At 57.6% G+C, this 13,065-nt stretch overlaps 1 protein-coding gene across 1 annotated transcript; it reads right to left on the bottom strand.

The window, feature by feature from the left end:
- Positions 1–1,012: 1,012 nt before the first annotated feature.
- CCNA1 (cyclin A1) lies at positions 1,013–10,134 on the bottom strand. Its single transcript, XM_037138655.2, has 8 exons — positions 9,955–10,134; positions 5,950–6,196; positions 5,637–5,761; positions 4,998–5,221; positions 3,891–4,095; positions 2,588–2,701; positions 1,759–1,892; positions 1,013–1,188 (listed from the first exon to the last, which is right to left on the bottom strand). The coding sequence occupies exons 1-8, from the start codon at positions 10,111–10,113 to the stop codon at positions 1,137–1,139; spliced, it is 1,260 nt and encodes a 419-aa protein (XP_036994550.2). The 5' UTR covers positions 10,114–10,134; the 3' UTR covers positions 1,013–1,136.
- Between the last annotated feature and the right edge of the window lie 2,931 nt (positions 10,135–13,065).

Below are 13,065 nucleotides of genomic sequence, written 5' to 3'. Positions count from 1 at the left end.
GGCTGGCCGAGGGCTGCCAGTCCTGAGATTGACAGAATTTATATTCCGTTCCCAACGAGCACCGCCTTCCCATAAGGCCAAGTCTGTTCCTGATTTTCTCTCCAGTCTTTGTTTGTTTGTGATTCCAATTCCCCGTCCATCCCCTGCAGGGCGCTCTGCACTGAGGGAAGGGCGCAGGAGCGTGTGCAGCGGGGCGAGCAGAGGAAGGCGAACGCCAATGCGCCGTCCAAGGCTTCAGCACCAGGACCTCCCAAGATACAAAGGGGGGGGGGGGCGGGGGGGGCTTAGCTTAATTGTGCTGAAGCCCGCTCCCAAGGAGACATCGGCGCTTTCTACTTCTCTGAGCATCTCCTAAGACTGAAATGTAGGCTTGATGGGTGACTAAATAAAAAATGAACATTGGGAAAAAACCCGAGCACCGAAAACGAAAAACAAAATAAAATTTAAAAAACTCAGAGTGCTGACACCACTGTGGCCCTTTGGGAGATGCGCACCCCGTCCCTGGGGCACGCAGAAGGGGCGCTGGCCCTCGGAGGGCCCTGGGAGCAGGCAGCCCTCCCCGAGTCCGCGGAGGGGGCGGGGCCCGCGGGGCCTGCTCACACCCCTTCACTCATCTGTCCAATCCAGGCCTTCCTCTGCCCAATCAGGGAGAGCAACGTGCAGGGGGCCCCCCCGCACAAAAATGTCTCAGGTCGGCCATTCACCAAACAGGACCATCTCCGGGGCCACGGAAAACCTAACCCGAAGAGCGTGCCAGGGTTTTAAAAGCAACGTAGGAGAAAGGTGCCCTCTCAGCGCAGTTGGCAGCGCGTCAGTCTCATAAAAGCAACAAAGGAGAAAGCGTACAACAGAGAGGACATTATCATACTCTCAGCTCAGATTCAGGTGAGGGTGTCACCATGGTACTCAGTGAACAAGCCTAATGTGGCCAGAAGGCAAGTTGTTTATTCTTTTAAAAGTGTTAGACTATTTTACAAGCTACTAAATCTAAGAGAACCTAAATGCATTTACATCTTTAAAAAATAGGTCATCTCTATGAAAGCGACACCAGTTGATCCAACCTGCAGAAGCCTACAAAAACCAGGGCTGATCCGCTGATCGGGGGCTTCGTTCCGCAGGCGCTACGGCCCCGAGACTCACTGCAGAGGGAGGACCGCCGGCGGCTCCAGGAGGGACACGTGCAGGTACCTGGAACGAGACCAGGCCAGCTGAGCACAGACCCCAGACTCCAGTTTCCTAAAGGCCAGGTGAGGCCACAGAAAACTTTCTAGAAAACTCAACAGAAGGAAAGGAGCCCTGGCTGGGGTGGCTCAGTGGACAGAGTGCTGATCTGGGAACCAAAGGGTCACTGGTTCGATTCCCAGTCAGGGCACATGCCTGGGTTGTGTGCTGGTTCCCCAGTAGGGGGCGTGTGAGAGGCAACCACACATTGATGTTCCTCTCCCTCCCTTCCCCTCTAAATATAAATAAATCTTTTTAAAAAAAAAAAGAAGAAAGAAAGAAAGAAAGAAAGAAAGAAAGAAAGAAAGAAAGGAAGAAAGAAAGGAAGAAAGAAAAAGAAAGGAGGGTAGCTGACTGTGTGTACTGGAAGCTGACAAATTATCAAGCTGGGTCTCTCCAAACTGGTTTTGTTGATCTTATAGCCTTGCTTTTCCAGCCTAGCACTGGATACGGTTTGTTCTGTTTTTGACTCTGACATTGCCATGTCCCATTAAAGCTGTAACTAGTGAGCCCGGTAAGGACACTCCTGGCGCTCACTTCGAGGCCTTGTACTTCTCCCGGACGGCTTGCTGAGGCCAGCGCGGCGCGTCGAGGCAGGCCCTGTGCAGCTCCCTCAGGCACGGCCCGATCTCGCCCAGCGAGTAGCCCGTGAACGCAGCAAGGGCTTCTGGCTAACAAAGACAAAAGAACAAAACTGCATCATGTAACTCTCCAAGGCGTAAGGAATCTGAAGATAAAGCGCTGAAATAAAGAGATCAACCCCTTACTGTCCACACTTAGGTCCAAAAGAACTGTAACCCTTCTTCGGACAGGTTAGACACGAAACATTAGAAAGGGCAGCCAGAGTTCTAAAGGCGCTCACACCGCGCTCTTGCAGTGTGCTGAGCGGACCGCCGTTTACACAGAATCCGGAGGATTCTTTGCCGAAGTCAGAAGAAGAGACAGTATTCTAGAAAATAAAAGCAGGCCCCCCACTTCTTTCGGCACAAAAGACAACCTTCAGAACCGAATCGAGGGCCCGATCCTGCCACCATCCTGGGCCACGGGATTCTTTCCCCTCAGGACCCGACCCTCCGACCACCCTGCCGGGAGCTGGGCTGTCCACCACTTTTTGGGAAACGTCAGCAGCTTCCCCGTGACGTGGGCACTGCTTCTGCCACAGCCCCGCACCCACGGGCCTCCTCCCCGACTCCCCGCAGCCTCCCCTCAGTGCAGAGTGAGCCACCGGCCCATGGGTGCGCTCATCCAGGCCACACCAGCCGGTGGGACCCACAGGGTCAGGCCATCATCCTAAGCCCTGGGCGGCACCCGGTGGGCTTTACAGAGGCCTTGAACTTCATCTAGAGCAATGCCGGGGGAGCCTCACCCAGAAGTGCTTGTTGACGGTGTAGTTTGCCAGGCAGTACGCGGCCGCGGCTATCAAGGAAGGCAGGTACTTCAGGAACGGGTCAGCTTCGAGCAGACTCAGCTCCGCCACGTACTAAAGACAGGAGGGAAGAGCCGTACTTGGGGTGGGGGGGACTGGGCCGAGGCTACGAGGCGACTGAGAAATGCTGGGGGGGCAAACTGTCTCGTCTGAGTTCCACCCGCATCAGCTGCGTGCGCATTTGACACGCACGGTTGCTCACTAGGTCGGTGACTGCCAGGCTGCCCACAGCCGAACAACACTCACGTTGTCACAGATTTCAGCGCACACGTACTTGGCCCGAGCACACGGCGTGTGGACGGGCTGTGTATCTCACACCGGCAGTGTGGGCGTAGGTGGGCCAGGTCAAGGTGCAGTGCTCTGGCCACTGGGGTGGGGCGACGGACGCCAGGCAAAGGCAAAGCAGGGCCATATTGGGGCTATTCGTTCACCAGGCCACAAGACGCAGCTCAGAGGCGAGAACAGCACCAGTCGGGCCGCATCAGGTCAGAAGAGACACACTGGGAAATGTAGACGGGCTTCCCGATTACTGTTGGCGCAGCACAGAAACTCCCAACAGGCTACAGCGAGGCGGCCGGAGCCGAGTTCGCCCAAGCCACACTGTAGTGCCTGCGGCGAAGTCCTGTAACGCTGGTGACCGCCTCGTGCTTCCTCACTCCGTGTGTCAGAGGGATCAGAGCCCAATCAAACCCATCTACTCTGTCCCTCCTCTGCACACCTGAGAGGTGTGGCTTGCCTGTGGTCTGTACCCAACAAGGGCACAGGTTCCAAGCTTAAGCCTCTTTCAGAGTTCAGGGAGTACACAGCCGTGACTGCCAAACGTGATTGACAGGAACACCGTGTAACCAGAAGTCATGTTCGTACAATTAGGTCTCTTCCATTACCGAGAAGTTTTGCTGGGCCCTGGCTGCTGTAGCTCAGTGGATTGAGCTCGAGCTGTGAACCAAGGGGTCACCAGTTCGATTCCCAGTCAGGGCACATGCCTGGGTTGGGGGCCAGGTCCCCAGTGGGGGGCCACATGGGAGGCAACCACACACTGATGTTTCTCTCCCTCTTTCTCCCTCCCTTCCTTCTCTCTAAAAATAAACAAATCTAAAAAGAAAAAAAAAAGAAGATGTTTGCTGGGCCCAAGACAAAACCAAACCCCCCTGAAAAGGCAGGAAGAACGGAAGGATGACTGGAAAGGCCCCCCCCCCCGACCCCGACACGGTGCCCACGCTCTTGGCTGACCCGTGCGGCGCACCTTGGCCAGGTTCTCGGTCCTGACGCACACCCCCTGGCACCTCAGGTACTGCAGGAGGAACTGGTGGGTGGTGGGCACCGTCAGGTCGAAGGCCAGCACCTTCAGCAGCAGGTGCTCCATCCTCAGCAGCTGCCGCTTCGTGTAGGTGTCGTCTGTGATGTAGACGAACTCGTCCACCTCGGGCGGGTAGATCTCCTCGTACTTCCTGGGGAAAAAAGGCCAAGAGCCTGAGCCAGTGACGCTGGGGGCCCGCGGCCCCTCCCACGCCATCACCCCCTCACCTCGCCTCTCACGTGGGGAATCACTAACGGGCATCAGGAACTTGGTTCCGGAACAAGGACATGCGTGCTACCAACATATATTGTACCGCCTGCTAGGAGTGGTGACGAAAACACCTTCCAACTAGGAATTTTAGGTCTGGCCCTGCCACACCAGAAGATTCCACATGACAGACACATGTGTGAACTCCTAATTCAAACCCTCGGGTGGGAAAGAATGTTGTGTTGAACATGTGGCAGAAAAAAAATTCCTTAAGTCTCAGATTAAAAAAAAATTATGATTAGCTTTCTCTACTGCATTAGCAAATGATGCTGTATATCCATGAGAATGACAATGATAAAATTTCACAGTTACCAATTCTTTGCTTGTGCCTTTATTTCCCCTTTCTGTAGGGAAATCTTGGCACATTTTTAGGTAAGTTGATAACTAGAATATCTGAGGCCAGAATAGGAAGGAAACTGTCACCAGCAGGCCACCTACTCAAAAGGATCTCGTCACCGCCCAGCCCTCCCCACACCGTTCCCGATGCCCGGTCGTGACAGGAACGAGCTGGAGCAGGTGTTCACTGCAACCGCACAAACCCCGAGTGACGGCCGATGGCCGCCGCAGTCACGGAACTGCACTTGTCACTACACATCAGAAGCGTCTGACTGAAGAGCGAGCGTGTGGTGGGACTGTTTCCCAGTAAACACCGTGAAGTTGTGACAGTCTGTCAAAGACGCACGACTGGGTCCGCCTGGCAAAGCCCTGCCTGTCTTCAGCGAACGGAGCGTGAACCCCGCGCGGGCAGGCCGGAACCTCACGTCGCCCAGGCTGCGGATTACTCACGAGGCCAGGAGGATGGCCGCTGTCCCCACAAGCTGCAGTTTTCCTCTCAGGACAGACATGCACGAGAGGAAGCGGTCCAGGAAGTTGACGGCCAGGTAGAGGGTCTCGGCCCGCAGCCGGTACTCCTCGGCCACCTCCACCAGCCAGTCGACCAGGATCCGGCGCATGCCGTCCGTGATGTCCGGCTGCTTCCGCAGGTAGTGCGCCTTGGGCCGGCGCCGCGTCTGCGTGGGGAGGGCGTTTCTGAGCTCACACACCGTGGCTCCAGTGGGAGGGTCACACGTCACAGGACACCTGCTATTTTAACATCTCGGGGGCAGAGGCCAGCAGGGAACTAACTAATGGACCAAGAGCCAAGTACATCTTGGTGAGGACACAGAGGACAGTATGAGCTGCTGGTTCTGGAATATGTGCTGGCAGATGAATAGCCCAACGGGGGCGGGGGCGGCGGCGGCACGGATGGCCCCAAATGCACAAACCCATGAGCGTCTGCTGCTCACCTGCCCACTAGCATCGTCAGAGACGCTCGTATGTGGACCCGCCCCAAGAATGCCTTCCCTGCGCGGGTGGCGGTTGGCAGCCGTCTCCCTACTAAGTGCTGGGCTGCCGGAAACGGAGGCAGGACTTGGGAGCACTTACTTCAGCCTCCCTGAGATACTGGTGAATTTCTTCCACATACTCCGTCACGCTGATCACGTCGGTGCCCCAGTCGGACACTACTTCAGACTGGGGATGGAGAGCTGCGTCCACCAGCATGGGGGACACTGCAGGGGGGGCGACGTTCTCGGTGAGGCAGCTCATCGGAAGCCTTGGCCCGCCACTGGCCCCCGCAGGCCATCGTGAGAACCAGTACGGCTCCCCGGCTGGTACCGTGCAACTGAACGCTGTGGGCGATGCTGGACGCAGGGGACCTGCCACCCACCCGCCCACCCGCCACAGGCAGTCAGCTTACCTGTGCTGAAGTCCAGCAGGAAGTGCAGGTCTGACTTCAGTGTGCTGGTGTCCACTTCGTACGCGTCCCCAAAGGCCACCCCATCACTCCCCGTGCAGCTGGGTCCGTCCTCCGGCTCCGGCTCCGCCATGTGGACATCCAGTCCCTGCCTGGCCGCCACGTGGGCCCCGCAGGCGGACTGCGCTTTCAGCACGGCTGCAGGGAAGGCATTTTCCGACCCCGAGAAGTACCTCGCCGTGGGGATCCCCTAGAAAGGGATTGCGTTTCTGGCTGGGGGCCCCTCACCCCGGAGACCAGCAGGCGGCGCGATCCCGCGTGACTCAGACCGAGCAGGCTGGGAAGCCGAGAGGAACCCCAGATGGGAAGGTCCCCGTCTGCCACGCAGTGTCAGACGGTGAGGCTCCCCGGGCTGCCTTCTCCACTGTCTTGTCTACGCTGGACGTCTGGGAGGAGAGCCATCTACAATCTGTCATCTTCCTCCCATTTTTATCAAAGGGGACTCACGGCCAGAGGAAAAAGACGCCCTAACTCCTCTCCACGATGACACAGGCACCACCCGGGAGGGGCCGGAGTGGGCTTGGTGCTCACACGGCTGCGGGGCTCCGTGAGTGCCCCCCGGCTGGGCCCGGACACTCGGCTGCGACCCCGCAGTCCTCCTCCTCACGCGGCGCCCCCTCGGTTGGCGCCCCATCAAGTTCCCGGTGCACCCCCAGTTGTTGAGAAACAGGGCGATTTTAGAGACTCAGACAACCTCAGTCTCTCAACACAGCGTCTGTCTGTGTGACAGGATGCCGCGACCCCTGGGAAATCTAACCCTGTCCAGGTACTGATCACCTCTCCCGTTGTGTTACTCCTGTCACTTTAGCGATGGAAACCAGTGTGTGTGCCCCTGTGGGAACCAGCATGATGTATCTCACACACATGTGCACACACACACACACACACTGTGCGTGCTGGCGTGAGGCATGTGGGAGGGGCTGAGGGACAGCGGAGCCCGGGCAGGAGTGTGAGCTCCACGAATCCGTGCAACAGGTGTGCCAACGCCGGGTCTAGCTCCTGTGTTCACGCTTCATCGTTCGTAACTAATCTTCGTGTCTGCTGTTGAGACTCCTCCTGGATTATGTGTTCCTACAACTTTTCCTGCCCAGCAGCGAGTTAAATACGTGGCTTGTGTCTACTCTGGTAAGAAAATAATTCTTCATGGTGGCACTGGAAACATCACAGGGACCATACAGGACCAAAATCACATGCTATTAGGACCAGATAATCCTAACTCCAACTTACTACCAAGGCTGCCTTTTGCTGCATTGGAATGTGTACGTGGGTGGAGACGTTCGTTCCTTACACATTTACTGAGCATCCACCAGGTGCCAGATATCACTCCAGGTGTCCAGAGGTTTGCAGTGAATGAAACGTCCCAAAAGAACTGCCCTGATAGCGCTTCTATCCTAGTCACAGGGGGACGAAGAACAGACAAATAAGAAAAGACCCAGCAGGTCAGAGAGTGAGAAGTGCCTCGGGGAAGAACAGTGCCGGGAAGAGACAGCCATCGCCACTTTAAACGGCGTGGCCAGGGCGAGGAAGACAGAGGTGTGAACGAGCCAAGGGAGGGAGGCCGCAGACAGAGGAGCGAGGGCGTGGGGGGTGAGGGAAAGCGTGGGCGAGCGCCCTGATGTGGGAGTGTGCCTTTGAGCCCAGCAGGGAGCAGATGGCGCAGAATGAGACAGGGCTCAGAGTCAGTCATGAAGTCAGAAACAGAGGAGAAGCCAGATCTTGCAGCCAGTAAGACGAGTATGATGAGGCGGTGCCGCTTGCAAAGTCCACATAGGATACAACGGGCTTTGCACCAGTGCAGCGTTAGGAAGGATGGAGAGGGAACACATTCTAGACATTTTACAAAGCAGAGCCGGCAGTATTTTTCCAGCAAAGTAGATGAGTGGTGGGAGGAAAAGGAGCCTTGAGGATGACGGAGCCTTTTGGGCTGAATAACAGGAAGGATGGACGCTCCCTGAGAGGAGAGGATCTGGGAAGGGCAGGCTGGGGCTGGGGCGGGCTTTGCACGAGTTGGAGATGCCATGTGCAAGAGCCGAGGATCCCAGCGAGCTGTCACGTAGGATGCGGAGTGTGTGCGTGTGTGCGAGAGAGCCAAGTGGCCCCGACAGGAGATGAGAGTGTGAGCCAGCTGCAGATGGGTGGCAATTCACACTCAGAGCCTTGAAGCAATTGCAGAGGGAGGCAGTGCAGGCTCAGATCAAATGCCAAGCCCTGGAGTGCTCACACTTCGGAGGTTAGCTAAGGCAGAACTGGATGGTCAGCAGGGGTGGCCAGGGGGCTGGGGCACGGGGGTGGGGGTGGGGGTGTGTGGGCAGGAAGCCCGGACAGAGTGGTGTGCTGCAGGCTGAGTGAGAGGAAAATTGGTTTTGGAAATAAAAAAGGCTCCGTTGAGTCAAAAGTGAACAGGAGAAGAACTAGAGACAGGGAACATTCGTGCGACAAACAGGAGCATGTGCCCCTGGCCAGCCGCCGGTCAAAGCCCCGGGAGCTGGGCAGTGACCCTGGCACCCCAAATCTTCATCCTGGTGGCCCTTACGATCTAGTGGGACAAACTTAGTCTGGAGAAATCGTGCTATAAAGAGACAGACACGGCAGAGAGCTTTGCAGTTGAAAGATTTTTAAGATGAAAAAATTGTATTTGTACACTTACGGGTCTGACCCAGTAAAGAAGAGACAACTGGGGAGAGAGAAAAAAAAGGGGTTGGATTAATGTCCCTGAAGAGGCAGAGAGTGTAAGGTGTTCGCATCAGGAGGGGCTCACCTCCCATAAGAGCAGGAACCTGGGTCGCACAGCACGGTGGGCATGGGGAGTGTGTGGCACCTGGGAACATATGGACATTCTCCTCCGGGTGCTTTTATATTTTTAGGAAATTAGGACGCAAAGCCTCTAACCAAGAGTGAGGATGGAGGTGGATCGAGGAGAGAGGCAGGGGTGTAAGGCAGATCTCTATGATGGTTGTGGAGGAGCCAGGGGAACAGCGGGGAGGTTAGACCCGTCAGCGAAGGCCCAGCGGCCAGGCCAGCTCCTATGAACCAGGCTTAAAGAAGTGCACGCATTTGTTGCTCCACAAACGACAATTGTTCAAAACAACTTTACTCCATTTTTTCCAAAGCTTTCCACAGGACACTGGGTATTTTTCTCCCATTTAATCAGATGCCACAAAAAGGCTCAAGGGGCCAGGTGAGAGGATGAGGGGCTTTCTAATCCACCCTCCTCCAGTATCTCCTGGCACCCCCACCTCCTTGGCCTTTCTTAACCCTCTTAAATTTCCTCACCTATGAAACGGCAAGGAGACCCAGCCTGCCTGCTTCGCTGGACTATTACCAGCTTTGTTCCACTACAAATGTGCAATACGGGCTTTTAAAAGCACTGTTATCAGGAGTTTGTCTGATAATAGGCTTGGGGAAGCTTTTTTTTTTAAACCTCAAAATCCATTCTGAGGCATCCAGACTCCTCATCTGCATTTCAATGACTGAATTTAATTTCAACCTGTTAAGGGATCAGTTAAGCAATATCTAATGGCCAGTCATCTGTTTGCCCAGCTGCCCTGTGTCAGTAGTGGGGAGATGTCTGCTTTCAAATCACGTTGGGAAATAATCTAGTCTAGCCTGATCCAATCCGGATGGGAGCTCTCCCATCCTCGAGGGCTGTCCAGGATGGCTTTGGAGCGGTCTGCACAGGCTCTGACCTGGAGTAACCCCGGTTCTATAGTTTATTTGGGGGCATTCTCATTTCCTTTTAGCCTCATCCAAACTGTTCCTAAACCTGTTTTGGGAGGGAAAAGTATTCGCTATTTCTAGCTCGAAACTGCTGTGTCCCAACAATCCCGACCCCAGGGCTGGAATTCTGCAGGGGAGTTTGTAGGTGGAATTGCAAGCGAAGCCCATTTCCCCGCCGCGACAGGACAGCCCTTCCCCGCCAGCAGCTTCCCAGCGCTGCTGCGCCATTACCTGGACGCTCCGGTACTGCACATTCTCGGTTAGCACCCCTAGCACTGTTCTTTGTGGGGCGTCCTGGCCGAGCTGGGCTCTGGTCGCCATCTGACAAGCATCGGGACCTCGGGACACCGGAGCCAGGACTACTCCGCTCTTGGAGCTGCTAAGATGCATCGCCTAGGCCTCGACTGGCTGCCGTCGGCAGGGAAGGAGAAACACACAGGTCGGTGATCCAACCCCTTCCACCCGAGGCTCCCAGGAGTTGGCCTGTCTCCAGGAGGGAGCGCACTCAGACACGTGATCTTCCCGGCAATTATTAGGGCCAAAACGGCCTGGGCCTAGGGGCGCCAGCGATCGATGCTGCTTCGCTCTAAAACAGCGACTTGAGTCGGCCCAGGCTTTCTTCCGAGACCTGGTGGAGGCCGGAAGGCGCGGGCAGCCTGACGAACCTCCAAACCAGGATACCAGGGCCCCACTTTTCTTGGGGGTCCAGACCTACAGTCCTAGACTTTCTCCGCTGCAAGGCTAGCCCCCCGCCCGGCCCGCAAGCGAAAGACCGCGGATACTTCACTGCGGGAAAGAACGTCCCCTTCCCAAGAAACAAGCGGGGGTCGTTCTCCAGACCGAAGGCCCCACCTCGGGCGTCGCTCCTCTCCGCCTTTGCTCTAAATACGTCTCGAACAATTAGCAAGTGCAATGTACGGGCCAGGGGGACGGGCGGATTGGGAAGGTGGTGTAGCCGGGGTGGGGTGGGGGGGCGGGGCGGGAGGGGACGCGATGCAGACAGATTCCGGCGAGGGCGCCGGACGCCCAGCGGCTGCAGCCTAGGGGCTCAGCGCTAATTATTTTCCTCCCCACGCCACCCGCGTCTGTTGAATCAGCCAATCAGCGGTGCTCCCGGGTCCCGCGGCGCCGCTCCCATGCCAACCGCAGCGGCGTGCGCGCCCCCGGGCCGCGTCACCATGGCGACCTGCTCACCCGTCGAGCTCCCGGCAGCAGTTCTACCACCAGCTCTGCCTTCAAGACCCAACGGGGCCAACGGGCGGCGGCTCCCCGCTCCTGCGCCGCCCTGCCCGGAGTGCCCGGCTGGAGGTCGCGGTCCGCACTGCGCCCCCGCTGCCCGGCGCCCCCGGCCTGGGTGGGAGGAAGGCGGCCCACCCCGCGTTGGCCAGGGCTTTGGAAGGGACTGTTTACGCGGACCCGTTCTCCCAACAGCCGCTAACTCCTCCCGCCAACGTCTTCCCCGCGGCCCGTTCCCGAGAACCTTGGCTCGGGAGGGCGACGCGGGGCCCCGGCCGCGCCTGCCCGACGGCGCGGCTCGCTCTGCGGCCCCGGTGCACACACCTGCACGTCGTCGTAGAGAGGGGCCTTGGAGCCGCGCCTCGGCCCCAGGTGGGAGTCGGGGCCTCCTGACGCGTGGTGGCGCCGTGCCTTCGGTCATTTTGGGTCTCTGAGCACCAGAGGCCGCGCCTGGGCGCCCGGATTCCAGTGCACGGGACCCGGCAGGGCGGGAGAGTAGATTTGGGGATGTAGGGCCCCACGGGGTGCTCGCAGTGCCCACAAGAGGTCTTCCCCGACGGGTCCTGGGAGCCCCTGCGTAAAGCGGGTCCAGGAAGGCCGAACTAGTGGCCCAGGAAGAGGAAGGAACGCGGGTGGCGCGACCGAGCCTGGGACTTGGGCGGGGGCGGGAGAGGAGGGGACGGTGGACAGGGGAGGAAGCAGGGGTCCATGTGTGAGGGTAGAGGTCGGGATAGGAAGGGAGGAGAGATGGTTCCTAACACCTGGCAGCCCTGGCACTGGGAAAGCCAGGTAAAAGAACCTTTAACTGCATATTTTTTTCAATGCAGAGAAAAGCGTTAGATTGATCAGATGTTAGTGGGAAGCTGAGCAGCATCTTGGAAGTCAGTGCTGCAGGTAGGAGCAGCGCAGAAGTGGGTCTTGTTCTATAGGAAACCAATTTCTGTGCGTTTATCACCGAGTTCACCAAGTTGCATTCACCCGGAGCGGGTGGGGATCCATCCCCTCGCACGCCGGGTTTCCATGCCCTTGGCGAGCTCTGCTAATGTGCGGACTGCTGCAGCCCGGAGTCGGAGGCCGGCCGGGGCGAAGGTTCTGCTCGGTCACAAGCCTCCCGGGCGCAGGAAGACGGTGGTTGCCCTTCCCAACATCTGCCGCTTTCGGAAGTCTTCCCAGGGAGCCCTCCCCCACCGCCCGCAGCGCTGCTATGGTTTCTGGAGACGCCGGCGGCCTCAGGAGTAAAGTCATCCGCGCCCCGAAGCAAGTCTTGCCAAGAGCAGGGGCTTCTCTGGCAGAATAGGATCTCGCCGTGCCCCGCTGGTCTGGCCCTCTCCAGGTCGTTTTTGATCTGTTTTCCGACAGAAGTGACCGAAGACCTCCCCTTCCGGCCTTTCTTCCAAAACGAAGGAGCCGGTGCAGCGTTGGTTCCTGAGGCCTGTCCCTCTGGTCATCTTTTCCGCGGTCTAAGCTCAAGGTGGGGGAAGGGTAGCTCGGCTCGCGCAGAGGCAGCTCCTGGAAGTTGGGTGGCCCCGACTCAGGTCTGGTCAGGACCCAAAACCAGGGCACTAAGGTGCCCAGGGGCTCTTAGACGACTTTAGTCTGAAAAATGCCCTTAAAAATGGAAGGAGCCAAGTGGGACTCTGCGTATTTCATATCCGCTTTTCCTGAACTCCTCTCGTGTGAAGAGCTGGGGCCTAGTCCTGCCTGCATGCGTGTAGAATGTTGTGATCGGTTACATGTGCGGATCGCATAGTGAACCTGACACCGGCGCAGGGGAGGCCTGCGAGGAGGGTCTTCCAAAGGCGGGAAGTAACCCCCCAGGGCGGCCTGAAATGACCTCCTGGAGACCGGTCGGGGCAGGTAGTCAAGTCCTCCGCTGTCCTCCTCGACAAAGGTCAGTCTGTACCTTAACTGAGCCTATTTTTGCCTCTATGATAACATTCCTTCGGAACGTGGGGAGGATTCCCTTTGTCCGCACCCTCAGGGCGCAGCCTCCCACGGGAGACCATTGTTGCGGTCCATCCGGTGATTGTTAACCTCCACCCTCCCGCACCCGCCCGTGTGAAAGTCTGTTTTACTTCTTACCCAGTCCCAGGGGCTTCCCTGCTT

Source organism: Artibeus jamaicensis, unplaced genomic scaffold (assembly GCF_021234435.1).
Source record: "Artibeus jamaicensis isolate MK-2021 breed Jamaican fruit bat unplaced genomic scaffold, CSHL_Jam_final contig_415, whole genome shotgun sequence".
Classification (NCBI taxonomy): Eukaryota; Metazoa; Chordata; class Mammalia; order Chiroptera; family Phyllostomidae; genus Artibeus; species Artibeus jamaicensis.
Note: the sequence above shows the minus strand (reverse complement) of the source record. Positions and strands in the feature narration are given on the sequence as shown.